This window comes from Giraffa tippelskirchi, chromosome 14 (genome assembly GCF_054371585.1).
Source record: "Giraffa tippelskirchi isolate mGirTip1 chromosome 14, T2T-mGirTip1v1.2.pri, whole genome shotgun sequence".
In the NCBI taxonomy this organism is placed as follows: domain Eukaryota; kingdom Metazoa; phylum Chordata; class Mammalia; order Artiodactyla; family Giraffidae; genus Giraffa; species Giraffa tippelskirchi.
Window position 1 is genome coordinate 43111557 of NC_137288.1, and position 22251 is coordinate 43133807.

The 22251-nt window shown below is 36.8% G+C and overlaps 1 protein-coding gene across 6 annotated transcripts in view; it reads right to left on the minus strand.

The window, feature by feature from the left end:
• TAF4B (TATA-box binding protein associated factor 4b) overlaps positions 1 to 22251 on the minus strand; it is a 187915-nt gene that overhangs the window by 113154 nt on the left and 52510 nt on the right. For all 6 annotated transcript variants that reach the window (XR_014074863.1, XR_014074862.1, XM_081562719.1 and 3 more), the window contains exons 13-14: positions 17021 to 17077; positions 6780 to 6890 (exon numbers count right to left, since the gene is read on the minus strand). Coding sequence is in view for 4 of the 6 variants with exons in the window: in XM_081562719.1 (XP_081418845.1) it covers positions 6780 to 6890; positions 17021 to 17077 (168 nt within the window). In the remaining 2 variants the exon portion in view is untranslated. The remainder of the gene's footprint in view (positions 1 to 6779; positions 6891 to 17020; positions 17078 to 22251) is intronic.

Consider the following 22251-nt stretch of genomic DNA (forward strand, 5'->3'; position numbering starts at 1 on the left):
TGAGAGTTGGACGGTGAAGAAAGATGAGCGCCACAGAATTGATGCTTTTGAACTGTGGTATTGGAGAAGACTCTTGAGAGTCCCTTGGACTGCACGGAGATCCAACCAGTCCATCCTAAAGGAGATCAGTCCTGGGTGTTCATTGGAAGGACTGATGCTGAAGCTGAAACTCCAATACTTTGGCCACCTCATGCGAAGAGTTGACTCATTGGAAAAGACTCTGATGCTGAGAAGATTGGGGGCAGGAGGAGAAGGGGATGACAGAGGATGAGATGGTTGGATGGCATCACCGACTCGATGGACATGGGTTTGGGTAAACTCCAGGAGTTGGTGATGGACAGGGAGGCCTGGCATGCTGCAATTCATGGGGTTGCAAAGAGTTGACTGAGCGACTGAACTGAACTGCAAACAAATAATTTCACAATTTGTATGGAAATACAAAAAACCTCGAATAGCCAAAGCAATCTTGAGAAAGAAGAATGGAACTGGAGGAATGAACCTGCCTGACTTCAGATTATACTACAAAGCTACGATCATCAAGACAGTATGGTCCTGGCACAAAGACAGAAATAAAGATCAATGGAGCAAAACAGAAAGCCCAGAGATAAATCCACGCACCTATGGACACCTTATCTTCGACAAAGGAGGCAAGAATATACAATGGAGAAAAGACAATCTCTTTTAACAAATGGTGCTGGGAAAACTGGTCAACCACCTGTAAAAGAATGAAACTAGAACACTTTCTAACACCATACATAAAAATAAAATAAAAATGGATTAAAGATCTAAACCTAAGACCAGAAACTATAAAACTCCTAGAGGAAAACACAGGCAAAACACTTTCTGACACAAATCACAGCAAGATCCTCTATAACCCACCTCCCAGAGTAATGGAAATAAAAGCAAAAATAAACAAACGGGACCTAATTAAACCCCAAAGCTTTTGCACAACAAAGGAAACTATAAGCAAAGTGAAAAGACAGCCTTCAGAATGGAAGAAAATAATAGCAAACGAAGCAACTGACAAAGAATTACTCTCGAAAATATATGAGCAGCTCGTTCAGCTCAATACCAGAAAAATAAATGACCCAATCAAAAAATAGGCCAAAGAACTAAACAGACATTTCTCCAAAGAAGACATACAGATGGCTAACAAACACATGAAAAGATACTCAACATCACTCATTATCAGAGAAATGCAAATCAAAACCACAATGAGGAACCATCTCATGCTGGTCAGAGTGGCTGCTATCAAAAAGTCTACAAACAATAAATGCTGGAGAGGGTGTGGAGAAAAGGGAACCCTCTTACACTGTTGGTGGGAATGCAAACTAGTACAGCCACTATGGAGAACAGTGTGGAGATTCCTTAAAAAACTGGAAATAGAACTGCCATACGACCCAGCAATTCCACTGCTGGGCATACATACCGAAGAAACCAGAATTGAAAGAGACACGTGTACCCCAATGTTCACTGCAGCACTGTTTGTAATAGCCAGAACATGGAAGCAGCCTAGATGCCCATCAGCAGATGAATGGATAAGAAAGCTGTGGTACATATACACAATGGAATATTACTCACCTATTAAAAAGAAAGCATTTGAATCAGTTCTAATGAGGTAGATGAAACTGGAGCCTATTATACAGAGTGAAGTAGCCAGCAAGAAAAACACCAATACAGTATATTGACACCTATATATGGAATTTAGAAAGATGGTAATGATGACCCTATATGCGAGACAGCAAAAGAGACACAGATATAAAGAACAGACTTTTGGACTCTGTTTGGAGAAGGCAAGGGTGGGATGATTTGAGAGAATAGCATTGAAACATTTATATTACCATATGTGAAACAGATGACCAGTCCAAATTTGATGCATGAAACAGGGTGCACCCAGAGGGATGGGATGGGGAGGGAGGTGGGAGGGGGGGTTCAGGATGGGGGACACATGTACACCCATGGCTGATTCATGTCAATGTATGGCAAAACCATCACAATACTGTAAAGTAATTAGCCTCCAATTAATATAAATAAATAATTTTTTTTTTAAGTATTGCTAATCCAGAAAAGAGATTCTTTCTAATCCAAGGACCTAAAATTAATGGAGAAAGTAAAGTTACTCATGACTTAATATTCCAAAGACATCACCTAAGCAATATACATACAAAACACACACATGTAAACATTCTAAATCTTTAAGTTGGTTCTAGATTACTGCATAGGTATCTGTACAGTCTATGTTAATCTAAGAACTGATTTCATACACTTACATTCTTATATATAACCTCAATGCACAGAAGTAAATTAAGGAGAAATTAAATACTCAAAAGTAGTAAATTTTAACAGTTGGATGCAACAGGCTTATGGAATAAATAGTTGGTTCTAAATGATAATTGGTACTTGTTGCTTTTTGCCAGAGTAACATCCGGAGACAGTGGCTGATGCTATTCAACTCTAGCAAGACTTCTGAGAATATTAAATGTAAATCTACATAGAGGATAGTTTAATATATAAATTGTACAACTAGAAAGATTTTTGAAGGATAAGAGGGAGTTTTGCACAACAGAAAAAAATACTAAAGGAAAAAGGTCTAAAACAAATTTCTCCAAATTTGTTTTTGTTGATTTGTTATCAGCAAAAATGATAAGCTATGAATGCTGAATGTTCTAAGTTTAATTCTCTGAAATTTATATTTTTAAAAATCACCACCACTTTATGCAGTGTTCCAAACTGAAAGCTCTCCCCTTCAGTACTAGAAAATCCTGCATTTGCACCAAGGATTTACTCCTCAAAGAGCACGACTCCACCTCACTCCCCTCTGGGATTTTATGCTTATTCCAGCAAATTCAGACCAAACAGGTAACATTTTAGGTTTCCATCTATAAAGAAAGAGGCAGACAATAAGTAGACCCTCAATTTTTAGGTACAGAATAATAAAAAAATAAACTGTTTCAAATACCAATTTTGTGTTATTTGTGAGAATAAAAAAATCAAATTGTTACAGGGTTTTTAACAATCCTGATTCATGTAATTTAAGTGACTGGAGGGGCAAGTCAATCAGCAGTTTATGTAAACACTGAAAGAGCATATAGGAGGGTTCTCTCCAGTTTCCCATTTTTCAAACAAAATTGCCTTTAAAGTTAAAACACCATGAATACAAATCAACACAAAAAAATAGTTCTTGGCTAATTTCAAAATAAGGATTGTACTTAAATATCACCAACTCATTAAAGAAATGGACATTTTCAATTCAGGTTGGATTACTTAAAGTACTGGCTGTTTTTAATTCAGAAAAAGTCTGACAACGATCTAAGTTAAAAATACAGGAATAAAGGGGAAAATATATGTGCCTAAATTCTCAAAACTGAAGCAGCACCAAGCAAACAAACACTTCAATATATTTATAGTCAAGTTAGAACATATATCTATTCTGAAATTTAAAAATTAAAATTAAAATTAAATTTCCATTAAATAAATAAAAACTAAACAAATTTCCATTTTAATACTGATATAAACTGATTTTTTTTAAATCACCATTTTGAATATCAATAGTACATTTCATTTCTGCCCCCTGTAACCTATAGACTTTCTCAGATTCAAACATACAATAAATGAAAAGTACTTTACAATCTCTGATTATTAGAAACCAGGGAACCTTCAATGTTTCTGAGATTTGTGACAAACTCAAATGACACATAAAAATGAAGCTTTGAAAAAATTAATCAAAAATTAGGGCAGGAACTCAGACATTCCTGTATCTTTCTCAAAGGAGTTATGATATTATAAAGAATAACCATGTGGACGAAGAAATTTACAAATAACTTTCTGCCAAAAAGAAAAAAGTTTGCTAAAGAGGCCATATTTATAGGAATGTGCTTAATGATGAAATAGCATGTACCACTTTTAATAAAATATTTGCACACATTTATATACAAATAGACCAATAATAAAGGACAGTGGGTCATCCTGTGGTAGAGAAGTAGGAACATAAAAATTTCTACTGGACTAGTTTTACCATATTTTAAAAATATACTAAGATTTGGAACCTCGAGGTCACAAAAAGACAAGTACTGTATGATTCATTCCACTTACATGAGGAGTCTAAGTAGTCAAATTCATAGAATCAAAGCAGAGTATTGCTTACCAGGGGCTGGGAAAGGGGAAGATGGGGAGTTGTTTAATGAGTATAGAGTTTCAGTTTTGTGAGATGAAAAAGTTCTGGGGATGTGAGGCTCAGCAATGTGAATATGCTTAACATCACTGATTTGTGCACTTAAAAATGGTTGAGATGGTAAGAAAAAAGATTTGGCAGCAATACATAAATAATCATAAACAGATATAAATAATCTATAAACAGTAGACTGGTCCCATGCACTTATATGCAGCTACTAGTCACGTGTGCCTATTAAAATTTACATTAACTTTTTAGAGTTAAAATTTCATTTCTTCAATCACAGTAGCCATAGTTCAACTGCTCAACAGCCATTATGTAGCTGTTGAGGGCAGTTCAGACTCCGTACGTGTTCATCACAGGAAGTTCTATTAGATAACACTGGGTCAGACTCAAATACATACGGGAATTTGTATTTGACACAAAACTGTGATAAAGGTGGCACAACAAATCGGTGGGGAAAGAATTATTGAGAAAACAGTGTTGGGACAATCTGCTTGTCTAAGAGAATGAGGAGGGAGAAAGGGAATAAAGCTAAATGCAGATCTCACCTATTATTCCAAACAAATTCTGAATGAATCAGAGATTTATACTTTAAAGCTGAAATGATAAAAGTACTAACTCGTAAGTCTAATTATTAAGAAAGGGCTTTCCAAACACAACGGAATCCGAGAAGGACAAAAGAAAACGACTGATTTTTTTTTTTTTTAATTTAACGAAATACAAACTTTCATATGAATAAAGCCCAGACAAACTGAAAGGAAAGTGAAGGGGGGGTGTGGAGTGTTCCATTTTTTAAAATCTATTAAAAAATATAACTTAGTGGGGAGAAAATAAATTGAAAGTGTCAATATACACATGAAAAAATTGCTCAATTCACTTGGAATTTAAACACTATTAAAAATCGCACTTCCAATCATCGGATGGAAAAGATAATCCCCAGGGTTAATGACTGTGTGGAAAAACAGGCACGGATGGATGCAAAACCTGATACAAATCATTCAAGGGGCAATTTAAAAATCTTTATCAAAAATGAAAAGCAACAAATAATTTATGGGTAAAATGATATTGAATCTAGGATTGTGTTGAAAATAACCTGAGGAGTAAAAAACTTACCTGAGAAAGTTGGTGCAGATATAAATAAAACAAAATTTGGCATAAAATGATAGTAGTTGCATGGGGATGTTAAGTATGTAGAGGATTCATTATACTACTCTATCTTTGAATATGTTTGAATTTTTCCAAAGTTGTTCCTATCATGCACACTCTTTAACCCAGGAATTTCATTTTTAGGAATTCAGCTTATACACTGAACAAGCACAACAGTGGAAGTACAAGGACACTCTCTGAGGTAATAGAAGCATCCGGAAACAACCTAAATTTCCATTAGAGAATTGGCTGAATAAATTGTTTACCTAAACAGTGATGTAACATACCTTTAAAAAATATGGAGGTAAATTATATGAGAGAGATTATGGAAAAGGGGAAAAGTATCAAGAGCAGAACAATAGATACAATTTGACTGCATTTCGTAAAAACAAAATCAAATGTGATTTGTGAAGGCACATGAGATACACGTCCATATTCATAATAAATTCTAGAAGGGTATATGAGAATCTGAACGGTGGTTACATCTGGTTGGGCAGGGGATGGGGGACTAGAAATCTGGGAGGAGGAAACTCATCTTTTTCAAACATTTTTATATGACTTTTTTTGCATGTGAATGTATTATATCCATTACATTTTTATTAATAAAGAGAACTAGCCTTTAAAATCTTTCCTCTATAGAGATGACTATTATTCATTAGGAACTGTTAATGTTTAGGGTCAGTGCTGGGAAGAGCTTGTCCCAAAGCACATTTAAGTTTTATAGAGCAGAACAGAGGAGCCACAGTTTCTTTATTACTGACCTAACTCAGGGCTCTTTCTCAATCTTGTATCTCAGCCCTGATGCCCAATCTGAAAATCTAGAATTATAGATTAATTAATCTAGAATAAGCACTCTAAAGATGTAAGTAAGATCTTCCTTGGTGTTAATCAATTAATGATATTTATTGAATATATATTAATATGTACCTGGTCCTATGGGAGATTCAAAGGAAAAGGATTACAGTCTTGCTCAAGAAGTTCATAACCTCACTGAAGAGAAAATACTTATGTGCGGAGCAGAGAACGGTTAATGCCATGCAAACACATTACATGTCGAGAAAAAGAGTAGTGTGGGTACGCAGAATCAAGGTCATGGTAGAAAAAAGAGGGCAGACTTGATCTTAACAGATGAGCTGGATTTAGACACCCAGTGAGGAGAAAATTATATAAAACTGCCTGAAAGAATGTACAGGAAAAACTGAGATAGTGAAACTCAGTATGACCAGTGATGGGGGATGGGAAGAAGTATAAAACAAGTAGTAAATTAGAGGAAAGTTCAAGGTGATATATATTTTTAAGAATAAGCAAAATTAAGATTTTATAAAACAGGCAAAGGAGAGCTTGAACAAGCATTTGGCAGCAATAGTGTGCAAGGTAGAGTAAATTATCTGCATTCTCTGCTTCCTTTAGGCTTGCTTTTTTGACATGACAAATGAAAGGACAAACATTGTTTCCATACCTCACTTCCAGACCCAGACTCTAGCGGTCTCTTCTTCCTTGGTCCAATAGCTGCAAGAGCTGTGAGATTAGCATCTCTCTGCTGTATCTGCGCGAGCTCCAACTGTTGTAACTAGAAGACGGAATTAAAAAAAAAAAAAAATTGGTGTTTACACACAGCCATGCTCAGAAAGGGGAAAGAAACTGACCACTAAGCCCACCTCTCTGTTCTTTCCCAAATTTGTGACGGTGCAAAATAAATATCAGATCAAAATAAATAACAGATTTCCCTAACAGCCAAGTATACATTATATTCTGATTCCTTTCCTCTGATAAATTCCTTAGTCCTGAATCTATAAATAGAAGAGGCAGAATTTAGGTAAGGAAGAAGTATAGAATAGAACAGAAGGAAGATATCTAGAGCTTAACATCTCCTTAAGTTTAAGCACAGATAAGAAATGCCTAAAGAATAAGTTGAACCGTAAATTGGAGTGAAAGCAGCCAAACTACAGTCAAACTTTGCAGATTAAAAGTGAATTACAGTTGACCCTTGAACAATGAATAGAGGTGCTGACTATCTATGCAGTAGAAAATTCACATATAACTTATAGTTGGCCTTCCATATACCTGATAACTAACATATAACTAAATTAAAGAATCTGCCGGTAATGCAGGAGACCCAGGTTCAAACTATGGGTCAGGAAGACCCCCCTGGAGAAGGGAATGGCTCCCCACTCCAGTATTCTTGCCTGGAGAATTCCATGGACAGAGGAGTCTGGCAGGATACAGTCTATGGGGTCGCAAAGAGTTGGACATGACTGAGCAGCTAATACACAACACGTAACTAAATTTACATATAACTTATAGAGGTTTCTGCATATTTATGTATCCATTAACTCAACAAACTGCAAGTCATGTAGTACTAGGTACTCAGTGAAAAAAATATACATGTAAGTGAACACACACAGTTCAAATCTGTGTTGTTCAAAGGTCAACTGTACAGACAGTTTTTATGTATTATAGGAACCAGTTCTATATGATTTACAAAGCACTTCCTTAAAATTAATTCATTTAACTCTTACAATCACACTGAAAGGTATATATTGTCATAATAACATGAAAAGTATACATGTACTTTTTTTTTTTTAAACTAAGGGAGGCAGTGAGGCTTTAAAGAGGTTGGGAAGACATCATAAAGGTCACACAAATAGTAAGTGATAAAAACAGAACTCAGAGCCATAAAAGCCTTTTCAACATATCACATTTTTTATGGATTTCCTCTATACTTATCTTCATGTCAAAAATTGAAAGTGAGTCAGAATTGTTTTGGTGTACTGCTATCACTATGCTTAAACCAGAATGATGAAATCTACAAGGTATAATTTTTTGATATTTGGGCACTAAGCTGTACACAGTATCTATCAAAGATGTCCTATTAAGTTGGATAAATTTAATTACTAAAATTGAGAAATAAATGCATGAAACACTGCATCATTTCACCAAGGCAAGTGTCAAATGGTATTTTTTTTTTAAAAAAACCAACAAGGTAAAGAAGTCAAAATTAAATATCACTACACAGATCCTTGGGCTTTTCCAGAAGAGAAAAAATGTTCAATTCCTATCAAAAATCTTGTTACTGTGGAGAAAAAGGGAGAAAGAACTAGGTAGTGATTGCTAGATAAATATTCAAACAAGATCAGACTCCAAGATAAGTCAACTGAAGTAACTTACTGGGGAACCATAAATATATCCTGAGAATATTCTTCTAAAAGAGCACTAACCAAATTTTTAACACTTAAAAAAAAGAAAAAGACCAGATGAAAGCAGGAAACAGGATGGGATGAAGTAGGCCATCTCAGAGAGATCACTTCAAATTACTTTATAATATCAAAGGAAAGACAAAGAATAAGCCAATAAGCTATAGGTAACTGAGTCTAACAAAGCAGAAAAGTTTGACTTAACTGAAGAAAATGAAATAGGAACCACTTCCCTTTTGCTCCACAAATTACAGGGCAGAAATCCGTCCTTTAAACTATGCATTTACGTATATATAAACTGTTATAAAACTATTTTCGGGAGTTGTAAACTATCTTTTGCTGAGGCTGGCCTTTTAAATAAAATATACAGTTTTAGAGTCTGATGTCACAATACAGAACTTTAGGGTGACAAAATACAATTTTAGCTAATCTGCCCTGCAGCACAAATCAAACAAGCTATATTTTAAAGTCTTTCCTGTAGAGAAATGGTATTTGCAAGACAGTCACACCAAACAGTTTTAAAATTGACCTCTGTCATCAGATTCCTCTCCCTATAAAGTAAAACATTTTCTCTCTGCAAATTATACTTTGGTTTTCAGAAATCTCACACACAATGTTTTAGAAAATTTTGCAAAACAAAAACAGAAACTGACCATAGTTTGGTGGGTCCTGTATTTACAATAAACTTTCTTAAACTCAGTGTATTGTGGCCAGCACAATACACTGTGGATGAAGACATGTAAACTTTCTGTGTGATAAAAGCAGTCACTGAATTAGAGGTTTCCTAGTGGAAACAGGATTGCAAGTGACATGATTATTTACACAGAAAATTTCAAGGTAGTTATAAAAAAACAAAATTAAAGAACTTCCTAGGACTAATAACGAGTTTAAGCAAGGCTACAAGATGCAAGTCAATACACATAATAATCGCATTTCTAAATACCATTAAGGTAAAGTCAGAAACTTAAATTTTTAAAAATGCCACTTAAAATAGCTTTCCCTTGAATGAAATAAGTATAAATCTAACACGTACAGATACTTGTATGCTATAAACCACAAGATGCAGATCAAAGAAATAAAAGAAAAAACAGATAAATGGAGAGATACATTGTGTTCATGGACTATAAGATTTAACAATCCATGGATTGTTATGAATTGTAAGAAACAGTAAAGGTCCAACTCGCTCCAAACTGACCTTCAGACAATATAATTCCAATAAAAAATTTTTTTTTGTAGATACGTATAAGTTATAGTAAAATTTATATGGAAAGTGAAACCAGAAGCTAAATCAATTTTGGGGGAAAAAAGGGGAACAAAATTGGAAGAATTACACCATGCAATTTTAAGAATTACTTATATAAGGCTACAGTAACCAAAATAATGTGGTATTGACAAAGGAATGGGCACAGATTAATGAGACAGGATAGGGAACCGAGACACAGATTCACATAAACATGGCCAGTTTATTTTTGACCAAGGTGAAAAGCAACTCAATTGAGAAAGCAGTTATTTCAACAAATTGAGCAACTGAACATTCACAGGCAAAAAAAAAATGAATCTTGAACCTTACACATTATACAAAAATTAACCTCAAAATGTAAACTCTAAATTTCTAGCAAAGAACTTAAGGAAAAGCTTTCATGACTTACGGCCCAGCAAAATATTCTCAGACATTGACAGTCAAAGCAGGTCTATTTTTTTTTGACGTTATCTGACTTCATAAAAATTAAAAACTTTTGCTCTGTAAAAGACAGTTAATAGAATGAAAGGACACACTATTTTCCTCTTCAATCTATATGCTTTTTCTTTTTTTGCCTTATTGTACTAGCAATATAATGTTTCTTAATCTTTAGAAGAAAGCATTCAGACTTTTCATCATTAAGAATTGTATTAGTGGGAGGGTTTTAACAGAGGCCCTATATCAGACTGAGGAAGTCCCTTCTATTTCTAGATTGCTTAGAGTTTTATTAATAATGCATGGTGAAATCTGCAAACATAGTTCTGCCTCAGTTGATATGGTCACATGGTTTTTCTTTCTTAGACAATTATTATGTTAGATTTTACTAATTTTTGAATACTGAACCAGCTTTGCCTTCCTGGGGTAAACTTCTTGGTCAAGATATATTATTATTATGTATCACGGGATTTGATTTGCTAATATTTTGGTGAAGATGTTTACACTTATGTTCATGAGGCATATTGATCTATAATGTTGGCTGGTATGCTGATTAGGTCAGGGTCACATATGACAACCGTGTAGCTCGAGTGGGAACAAGAAATAAACGTAAGAATATGGGGTTGCTTTCCTGAGCTTCTCGCTTTCTACCTCCTCTTCCCAGTAATTCCTGGTTCCTAGGGGCTCACTCCTCTTTTTGTCTCTCTGGCTAGAAGGCTGGGGCTTTAGTTACTCCTCTTGGCCATGTAGTTCTGTGACTATGTCCATGTCTAGGATCAAGCGGCAAGTATGAAAACAGAAACCAAAAGCTCACTAGGCAGAATTAGAGGAGCTATCTTGCTAGTTAGCCTTTCTAATCCAACCTCACCTTTCAGGAAAATAGTATATTCCACCTAATCTCAACTGGACACTTTCCCCCTTACAGTCAACCACAGTACTTTGTGTATTGTTGAAAAGAAATATAATGTACTATATTGATACAAGATTATAGAACATTTTTCCCAGTTCTTACTCTTATATTCATTTTTTATTCTCAACCTCTGGAAGGAAACCACTTCCCCAATACACACATACAAAATTGGTATGTTAGTTAGTTTTTGGAAACAGACATATCCACGGTCAATCTCAAGCTTATATTTAAAAGCCTGATGGCATCTTTCTTATATGTTTCTATAGCTAATGTTTTTAAGCTACTGGTTTTCCCTCTAATACCTCACGTTTCCCTAAATTATGATAGCTCTGTAATACAAGCAGAGCATGTATTGTTACATTCATTTTAAATACAAGGAAATGGGTAAGTTCAAAGAGGTCAAGTGATTATCCCACAGTGAAATCAAGACAGTGGTAGACTGCATCTAGCATCCAAGACTCCTGACTCCTACCTCAATGCTCTCTCTGCTATAATATATACATTTTCCAGCAAAAGGAAAACATGTCTCTCAAGACACACAGATCCCATATTCAAAATTAAAGATGCATACTCCCTTCTGAAGAAGCTCTAAATAAAAAATAAAATGTCGTCTTTTTTATGTAAGATACACCAATCCAGAGATACAACCAATAAAGGTCTCTTATGAAAATATCCATTAAAAAACCTACTGTAGCTTTCCTGCATCCAAGAAAGAACCAAGTGAATGGTAACTGGATGGTGACTGAACTATGCCAATTCAAGATGCCAATTCTCAGATTCCCCAAAGCATAGTATTTATTTTAACCTTCTATGACTATGTAGTCAATGGAAAAATAAAAGTGATAAGATTTTAAGGGCCACCTTCTTTCTCCTCCTGGACCAAGGATTCCAAGTGTGGTCTCTAGAGCAGCAGCAGCAATTGCAAAATCAGTGGAAATTCGTCGGAAATGTGAATTCTCAGGCGTCATGCAGGCCTGCTGTATCATAGGAGCCTGGGACGCAGCAATATGTGTTTTAACAAGTCCTCCAGATAATTCTTATGTACACCTGAGTTTGAGAACCACTTAGACTACCAATGCTTTGAAATATGGCAATTCTGTTTCTCTGCTAGGTATACAAGTTCTTTATGACTTGTCATTTTAAGAACACCTTCTCCATACTACATTAATTTGACAGCTAGAATGTACTTTTAATGACAAATTTCATTTTGCCCTGTTCAGTGTTTCATGAACTTTGGCTCCTGTAGAACTAGCATAAAGTTTAAACACAAGTTGCTATAATTTAACAGTTAGCCTTCACCATCACATTTCATTGACTCCATATCTTCTAAAATTTCATTATAAAAAAGTCTCTTACCCTTCTTGTACCTAAATACTATATTTTCTAATCAGTAATGAGTCTTATAAGTCAGTATTCTATTTATTGTACAATAATGTTTTATGGAGAATTGTATTTCTTGTAGTTCTTATATCTTATACAAACAAAAATCCCAAGTACTTCAGAATACTGTTATGCATTTTAATCACTTAATACTTATTTTTGTAGTTTCTAGAGGTAGTACTGTGAGACTAATGTGCCAGTAGGTACATGTCTTGCATTCCTTTTTCTTTCTTTTACTGTCTGATAACAAATGAAAATGGGAATGCTAGGAATTGTTAAAAAGAAAATGAATTATTTGTCTCACTCTGCACAGATGTACTGAACTCACATTCCCACAGGAGAAAGAAGATATTTAAAAGGAAATATGGGTCACAATATATATAACAAATGTTTAAGGAATCAGGGTTTTTGAACTCCAAGGTCAGATGGCTTGCTCCATAGAATTCTGGATGATGTGGTAAGAAAGGCAAACACTGAAGGCTAGATGGTAATCTGGGACACACAGCAAACATTTCAGACAAGTCTGCAGATGCACTGAACAAAAATGCCCCTGCTTGTATGAAGTCACAATCTGGCAATTAGTAATCTATTTAAAACCTTTCACAAATAGACAGTGAAATGGAAGAATGTCAGTACTTACACTTTAGTAAAAGTATCTAAGGGGAAAAACAAGCCATCACAGTTTAAAAGTGTCCATATTTAAAATATAAAGTTGCAATAAAGAGAGAGGACACATATAATGGTCTTTTTCTAGGCAAAAATAGAAAACAGGAAAAAGATGGCCCTAAAGTTGGAATTAGAATTCAAGAGGGAAGGGATATATGTATTCTTATGGCTGATTTGTGTCGCTGTATGGCAGACACCCATACAACATTGTAAAGCAACTATCCTCCAATAAAAATAAATTTAAAGAAAGTTTGATATCCACAGACATTTTAGCCAGACAACAAGGTTTTCAAATAGACAGATAACCTGTCAGGTCAATAAGAATAGAATGTAGCAGGAGCTACTTCACTGGATTGAGATTAAGCTGAAGGCAAACCCAAAGGCAGCTTGCTTTATATACATGTTTATTTATTTGGCTGCCCTGGATATTAGTTGGGGCATATGAGATCTAGTTTCCCCAACCAGGGATTGATGCCAGGCCCCCGGCAATGGGAGTGCAGAGTCTTAGCTACTGGACCACCAGGGAAGTACCCAGTTTACTTTTTTTTAATGTGCTGAATGAGAATGACAAAATTGGAAGAAGTCAACATGAAGGATGAAAAGAAATTAGACACCTTTATAAAAACCTGCTCAACTGAACACAGTTTGTCAAGAAGGAATGCACAGATTCTAAAACTGTATTAGAGACAAGAAAACCAAGGGGAGAAATGACCAAGATCAAAACTCTAACCCTTAATAGCTAAAAGCAATCATGGAGTATAAGCCTATGTACGAAGGGGACTCAAGCTGTGATTTAATATTTATATGACAGACATCATTGCTGAAACATTTCTCAGGATCAATAAAGCCTACAGCTTCTTTAAATAGTTCTTTGGAGTTCTATATTTGTAAGATACGGTCATTAATCTATTTCCTGTGCCCAGCTTGGTAGGTAGGTAATTACCTGGAAAAGGAGAGCAAAGCAGTTTTAATTGAGAAACTGGAAGGTATTTGTACTAATTTTCGTGACTGGACAGAGAAAACTTCCTAAACAGCCAAATACCAAAACATTACAAACCAAAGCTTTATAGTTTATACCAGTGTGATAACAATGAGTATATCCCAAATGATAACCTTACAAATTACCATATAACAATTCAACTCTATAAGACAGGGTCAATGATTATTGCAACCAAACAAAACATGGTGTTTTGCTATATTTAAAATGGATAAACAATAAGGACCTACTGAAGAGCACATGGGACTCTGTTATGTGACAGTCCGGATGCAAGGGGAGTTGGGGGAAAATGGATACATGTATACGTATAGCTGAGTCCCTTTGCTGTCCACTGAAACTATCACAGCACTGTTAACTGGCTATATCACCAATAAAAATAAAAAAAGTTTTTTCTTAAAAAAATATGGTATATTTGATTCTAAACTAGAAGCCCTCAGAATATTAGTTATCAAGAGCTCTAGGGGGTAAAGGGATGACAAAAATGACAATATTTTACTTTTATCAAACATCTGCAACGAATACAGGGTGGCCCTGTTCTTGGAACTGGGTCAATGTATTTGATTCTTTTTTAATCAAAGAGGATTTAGAATAGGAAGCAACCAGAAAACTTTCCAAATATTTTGGAAAGAAAATATATGGTCTTTTAAATCTTGCTAGGAAAAAGAAATAAATGGAGCTGCAAAAAGAGTGGGGAGAAAAGAGAACAGGTTTGCCACCACTTGCTCTCACGGAGAAGGCAATGGCACCCCACTCCAGTACTCTTGCCTGGAAAATCCCATGGACGGAGGAGCCTGGTAGGCTACAGTCCAGGGGGTTGCTAAGAGTCGGACACGACTGAGCAACTTCACTTTCACTTTTCCCTTTTATGCACTGGAGAAGGAAATGGCAACCCACTCCAGTATTCTTGCCTGGAGAATCCCAGGGACAGGGGAGCCTGGGGGGCTGCCGTCTGTGGGGTCGCACAGAGTCAGACATGACTGAAGCGACTTAGCAGCAGCAGCAGCTCTCATGGAGACGTTTTTTCCCTTCACATTTGCCCTTAGACTTTTCTTTGAAAAATCCTATCCAACTATTCATCCCTCAGGGAATTTAAAAACACACACACACACACAATTAAAAGAAAAACCGACCAACCAACCAAAACCACTCCATATAAACCTGAAGGAAAATTTAATCATCTAGATGTCTGAAGGTTTATGAAGGAAGAACAGACAGGATAAGGCCTTTAATGATAAAAGAGTAAGATTTCTGATATATATTTTCCAAAAGTGGCTGGAATTGAAAGCAAGATAAGCATCTAATCAGTCCTTAATGAAAACAAAGAGGACCACTCATGATTCAAAGCAACCACAGAGTGCCCATCCCCACACAATCTACCATCAAGCCAGGCTTGCTGAAAGGGTATAGGTATAGTTCTTGTGGTTCCTTTTTCCAGGTGATATTTTTAGGTACATTTTCCACTGGAAAGAAATGAGTACCAGAAATCTTTTTGTTGCTGAAATAAAATGATTTCTGGTTTCAAATCATTTTTAATGTTCTCCTTTCATAGTTCTCTTCACCCCAATCCAGAAACTCCTCCATCCAGAGTTCATGTTTTCTTCCTTTTCTGTTTTAGTGAAAACACAACACATTGATTGTAAGGATCTTACTAGATTTCCATTTGTTTTGCCTCAGCTCTTACATTAATCCAAACAATAAGGGCCCTTAAAACATTCATAAATAACCTGCTGCTGCTGGCACCTAGGAGCCGAGTACAGCAATGTTAAGCAACAACAAATTTCATAGTTCAAGAGGCACAGTTAAGGAAAAAGGTTGCTCAGGAAATCACACTCTTATTTAGCACAAAGATCCTTAAAAATTGCATGAAATCAGTCAAGTAACTATAGAAACCAATTTCTTCAGCTCCATATCACACGTCTCACACCTCAATTGTCTTTATTATCGTCTGCTGTCAGATCCTTAATCAGAAATGTGAACAGGCTTGATGATTTATTCAGCAGGGAAAAGAATCTGTAGGTCAAGTGAAAAATTTCTCACACACATACACACACACACACACACACACCCATCCACACACACCCCCATCTTCAACCTTAGGTACTTTCATTTCCTTCTGTTCTCAGCAGCTCTGGGGGCAACTCCAGTGAGATCCAATATTAAGGCTCAATTAAAATAAGCTCCAATTAGTGGAGCTTTTTTCTCTGGGGCTAGAAAAGTCAGGAAATGGATATTGGGAAATGTAAAAAGTCAGCTACTGAGAGGAGGCTGCAGACATAAATGAACTTATTTGTTGATTTCTACAGTTGCTATGCAGAGGCCTCTGGGAGTAAAAGCTTAACCAGTCTAAGCTATAAACTAAAACCCCTGCAGCTAAACATGAACTGTGTGAAACAAGGGCTCCATTCCAGAACAGAAAACTGCTGGGCCCAGAAAATTAAAAGCCAGAGGCGTTTTCCATTTAAAACTAAATCCCAGTACCACCTCCCAGCCAAAGAATTATAAGCAGTATCAGATTTACAAAACGAACAATTACCCTGGAAAAATGTAGCCTATTGTACAGTCCCAGATGCTAAATCTCAGAAGTTTCTTTTTTTCTTTTTTTTTTAATCCCACATTATATTTCTCCAAGTGGGCTGCTGGAGTTTACAAAGAGCCATTTCTAGACAGGCCTAAGCCTTGAAAATAAATTTTAAAAAGAGAGCACATAACTCATTGACCTCATTTGAAGCACTGCCCTTGCCTTCAGCAGTTCCTGTCCTTCCCCAAGGCTTCAGCAAATGGTATGCAACAGCAAAATAAACCCTGACCTAATTGTCAGGAGAGAGCTGCCAACCTTCCCTCCAACACAAAGACAAGCATGGTAACTTGAAAGTCCTACCTCTTTGGCTTTCTGCTTTAATCTCAGCTGTTCTGGATCTTCTTTATTGGAACGACTCTATCAAAGGAAAAGAAAATTTTAATAGAAATTACTAGAATCTAAACACCATAGTCACTGTTAAATATTTAATAAATGACAATTTTCTCTTGTGATTGAAAACCTTAGCTCTGGGGGAAAATGCCTCAATCCAGTCCCGTGCTCCCCCTACCTCCTCCCACCTCATCATCTGGGCCGGCTGCTGCAGTTTTAGCCTGGAGGAAGTTTATACAGAAAATGATGCTAACAATGTCGGTCAGGTCCAGTTGAGGCATGACGTTGTTCTTGTTGGAACACTAAAAGCTGAAAAATGGATGGTACAGAGGAAGGAAAGCAAAGGAGGATAACTGTTGGCTTAAATGAATGAAAACAATCAACACTGGCTAATCGGCTAATCCTCAGGTGAAGCCATTTTGGTAAAACATATGGTATTTCAAAGACTATTAAAATCAAGAAACCGACGAACTTTGAACTGAATTTCTCTCTCTTCAAAAGTGTAATTTTTAAGAATTAAGGAAGAAATACATCCCAGTGTTTTCACTAGAGTATGTTATCTTCTTTGGATTCTCTATAGCACTTAGTTGAATGCTATGCCCAAGTAAAAGCTCAAAAACTGTTCATTGAATGTTTCTTTCCGCCCGCTGGGGGTGTGTGGCAGGGGTTTCCAGACCCGGCACCAGCACCCCAGCCCCTTTCATCAGGGGTTCGGTTCAGGGTCGCCCCTGGCGGGCGGCTCGCGAATCTTAAAAGAACTGCCACGCGAACCCGGAGCGTCCCGGGGCTGCGGAGGTCCCCTAGGCTGGCTGGAAGATGGCGGCAGCATCGGTCTCTGAGACTTCGGCCTCTCAGTTCTCGAACATCTTAGCAGAACCATCAAAGTCTAATGGAAGTATGGTTCGCCATTCCTCATCTCCATATGTAGTATATCCATCCGATAAGCCTTTCCTTAACAGTGATCTGCGACGCTCCCCAAATAAGCCTACATTTGCCTATCCGGAAAGCAACAGCAGAGCTATATTTTCTGCTCTGAAGAATCTTCAAGATAAAATTCGACGTTTAGAACTTGAAAGGATTCAGGCAGAAGAAAGTGTGAAAACTTTGTCTAAAGAAACAATTGAATATAAGAAAGTATTGGATGAACAGATACAAGAAAGGGAGAATTCAAAGAATGAAGAATCAAAGCACAATCAAGAACTGAATGTTTCTTTCCATGCTAATTCAGTTCAACATTCCAAAAATGAATCATCTTACAAGACTGCTATAAGAGAGCTACCTTCTACATGTAATGCTATGATGGATCAAAAGGTAAGGAAGGAATTTTATTTCTGACACCATGGACATTTGTCTGCTGAAAAAGACGCTGTGGACAGGTGTATCCTTTTTCTCATTCTAACAAAATTACCTAATTCTTTATAAATCTGAATATTTATTCTATAAAATGAAACATTAGCTAACTAAAGATAGGCTAACAAAATAAAAGCTAAACGTATCTTCCTAATTTAATAGACCTTTTGTTAAAGGAAAACACTAGAAACTGTTTAGATTAGACTTCCAATTTTAACCACCTTAATTAAATACATAAGATTCTACTCGAAGTAATTTTTTTCTTCATTTTGTGTCCAATCTAATAGAACAACTTCACTCCAACTGAAACTAAGAAAATTCCTTTATTATTATATCTATGTTAGGGGAGAATGAGTATGTGTATGTATGTATTCACACAAAAACATATGTGTATATGTGTGCATGTACATGTTTGTGTATATAATGCTTTGCCTCAGTATAAAACAGGCACATTTTGTTATCAAGTCTTTGTCAGCCAACATTTACTGACTACCCATAGTATGTATCCTACTTGACGTGTCCGTGTTCTAGGCCTTGGAGATACAGAAATGAGATGACAAGACAAAGTCCCTGCCTAAGAACATAAAAATAACAAAATTTACAGAAATTAAACACAGCTGTGAAATATAAAACATTTATGATGGGGAAAAATTAAAAATGACTGAGAGTGATAAGTGCTATAAAGAAAACAGGATCATGTGATAGAAGCGGGGGAGTACTTCTATAGCTAGGATAGGATGGAATCCATCTCTGAGGAGTGAAAACGGAGTAGAGATCTGAATGACAAGCATGAGGCAGCCACACAAAGATCTGAGGGAAAAACACCCCAAGGAGAAGGCAGAAGTCACTGCAGTAGCCAAAAAATGGGAATCCGGTTGGCACACTTGAGGAAAAAAGGAGGCTGCTGTGGCTGGATACCAGGGGCCACTTGCAGGCCACGTAAGGATTTGGGGTTTGATTCTTGTTATAAGAAAAAGCCACTGGAGGATCTGAAGCACAGGTGTGAGATGCCACCGACAAGACACTTTTGAAAGGCCCCTGGAGGCCATACAGGGTGCACTGAAGGGACCCAAGACTGGAGGCACAGGAACACAGAGCAGTTAGGAGGCTGTTCTAAGACAACTGTTGTGAATACAAGACTGGGACAGAGATGAGGATGACTTGAGCCAGCATCAGAGCAGAGAAGGTGACAATAAATAATTAGATTGAAACATATGTTGGGGGCAAAGCAACCAGATTTACAGATGGACTGGACACAGGGTGTGAAGGAAAGAGAGGAGTCAGGGATGACGCCTAGGACTGCAGTCTAAGTAACTGGAAGGATGATTGTTCCAACTTTCCGAGAAGGTCAAGACCGCACTAGATCTAGGGAAGGGAACTCAGCGTTCAGTTTTGGATTCCTCATCAGTAGTCTAGGATACAAACTTGGAGCGCAATGAAAGGTCACTGTGACTGGAGCTGAATGAGCGAAGAAGGGAAAAGCATGAGGCAAGGTCAGAGAGGGAGGTGGGTGCCTTTTAAAATTTGGTAAGAAGTTTGGATTTTAATTTAAGTGCAAGGGGAAGCCACTGAAGGAATTTTACGCAATAGAGACACACACAAGATTTGTTATGAAAACAGTATCCTGACAACAGTATGAAAAATGGACTGTAGAAAGAAAAGGATGTTAGTTAGAAGATATTATAAATGTTCAAGGGCAAGAAGATTTAGACTAGAGTGGTGATAACAGTGATGAAGAGAGGGTGATGGATACATTTTGGGAACTGAATAGGAAGTGACTGGATGCAGGACAAGAAGAGAGGAAAGGAGTTAACAATGACATCCTAGGTTTCTTGGCTTGAACACCTGAGTGAGTAACAATGTCATTTACTGGGTAAGAAAACCTGCAAGACTACAAGGTGAAAAGAAGGGAAAGTGAGAGCAAGTATAATATACTACATCCAATAAGAACTAAACAAGTATTTAATAAGTTTATAACCTTGTTTACAGCATAGTAATTGGAAATAAAATCCCAATAAACCACCTCGTTACCGTGGCTGCGTGCTTGCTTATAATACTCACGGGCTCAGGAAAGAGCATCTGCCTGTCCCAGCTGCTTTTCCCAGTGCAAGAGGGGTCAAAATGGGGACTGAGAATGTGGGCAGTGAGAAGCTGCTCAGTCACATGGCTTTGGTGCACCCTGACACATGAAGGTGTAGACCAGAGGCCAAGAAAGAAGGGAGATGAAGGGCTGAGGAGGCTCGCCAAGGCATGGGCCAGCAGGCATGGTGGCCAATTACATGGGCCATGAAATGAGGGCAGGGCTAACACTGGTAGCAGACAGAAGAATCAGTCAGCATGGCTGCTTGGAAGATTAGTTACATTGATCAAATAAGTAAATTGTGAATATAAGTAAATATATCAAGGATAATAGCCAAGTTTCTGACTACAGAGTAAATACTTATAAACATGGAAAGGTTAAGGTTAGGAAGAATCCTAAGATATGAATTAGAGTCAAAAGTATTCATATAAAAAATTATAGTTTTATAATATTTATTGTTTATAACATACACAGAAAAATATTTATTGATCTATGTGTGTTTATATGTATATGTGTACACATGTACATACCAAACATACACTTCCTAGCTCTAGCTATTTGACAGGATCTACATGTAATAATACCCTCTGAGCAAGGAGCACATGGTAGGCTCTAACCTTGTTTCTGCGTATCATCCTCAACTAAAAAAACATAGGGTTCCTGGGAGAAATGACTGATTCTATGGCTGGGGAGGATGAATGAAAGCTGGGCCTGGAGTATCTTGTGCCTGAAAGTAAGGACATATTCAGTGAATGATGTTAATAAGACAAAAGGACAGAGGTGCCAGCTGGAAGGGTCTCCCACTCAAGAGATCTGAGCGTCAGAATAAATCATGACAGTAATAGGTTACTACCTGTTGAATCAAACAGAAATCTGAAAGGCCATACTGATAAAAACAAGTGAATGAATGAGAGAAAGAAAAGCTCTTCCACAGAAGACAGTACTAACAAATGTGGAAGAGGTGACAAGAATAAAGAATCACCATTTGGCAGCCAGCAGAGATGTAGCTGATTCATAGGTATCATCTATAGATGCTAAAGTTGCTAAGTGGAGTTTGATAAGGTATGGGATTATTGGTATAATCCTATAATACCTTTCTACAAAAAAATGAATTGATTACAATTAGGAAAAGGGCAAGTTTAAAATAGAGAGAACTGATCAAGTTTGCCTTTTGAAAGAATCAGCTGAGAAGAATGCAGCATCATTTCTATGTATGTATAACCACCAAGAATGCATGACCTGAATCAAGTCGTGAGGAAACACAATATGAACTTTGGTTCAGAGTCACCTACAGAAGGAAAGGCCTGTACTCTTGAAACCTGTCAAAGACATGAAAGGAAAAGAGTGAAGAGATCTGAAAGAAGGAGTCTGAAAAGAGATGACAACTGAACAGACACATATACCTGAACGGGAAAATGGACCTTGAAGGAAAAAGATTTTAGGCAGCCGGTGAAATCTGGCTGGGGTCTAAGGATTTAGATGGTCGTGTCATATTAGTCATATCCTGACTTGGAAGGTTATACAGGAGAACGTCCCTGATTTTCCAAACACATGCTAGAATGTTTGGGAGTGATGATGAGATGTCATGTCTAAAGCTTGCTTTCAAAAGGTTCAGAGAAAGACTAGAGAAAACAGTAAGAGAAACCTCTGAATTGAAAAGAACAGAAGAAAAGAATAATGGTGATGAGAGTGTGTACCTGTTTCCAGAAACAGTGGAGATGGAGCAAGTACACTAAAATCTTAAAAATGGGAACCTCAACTGAAAAGGAGA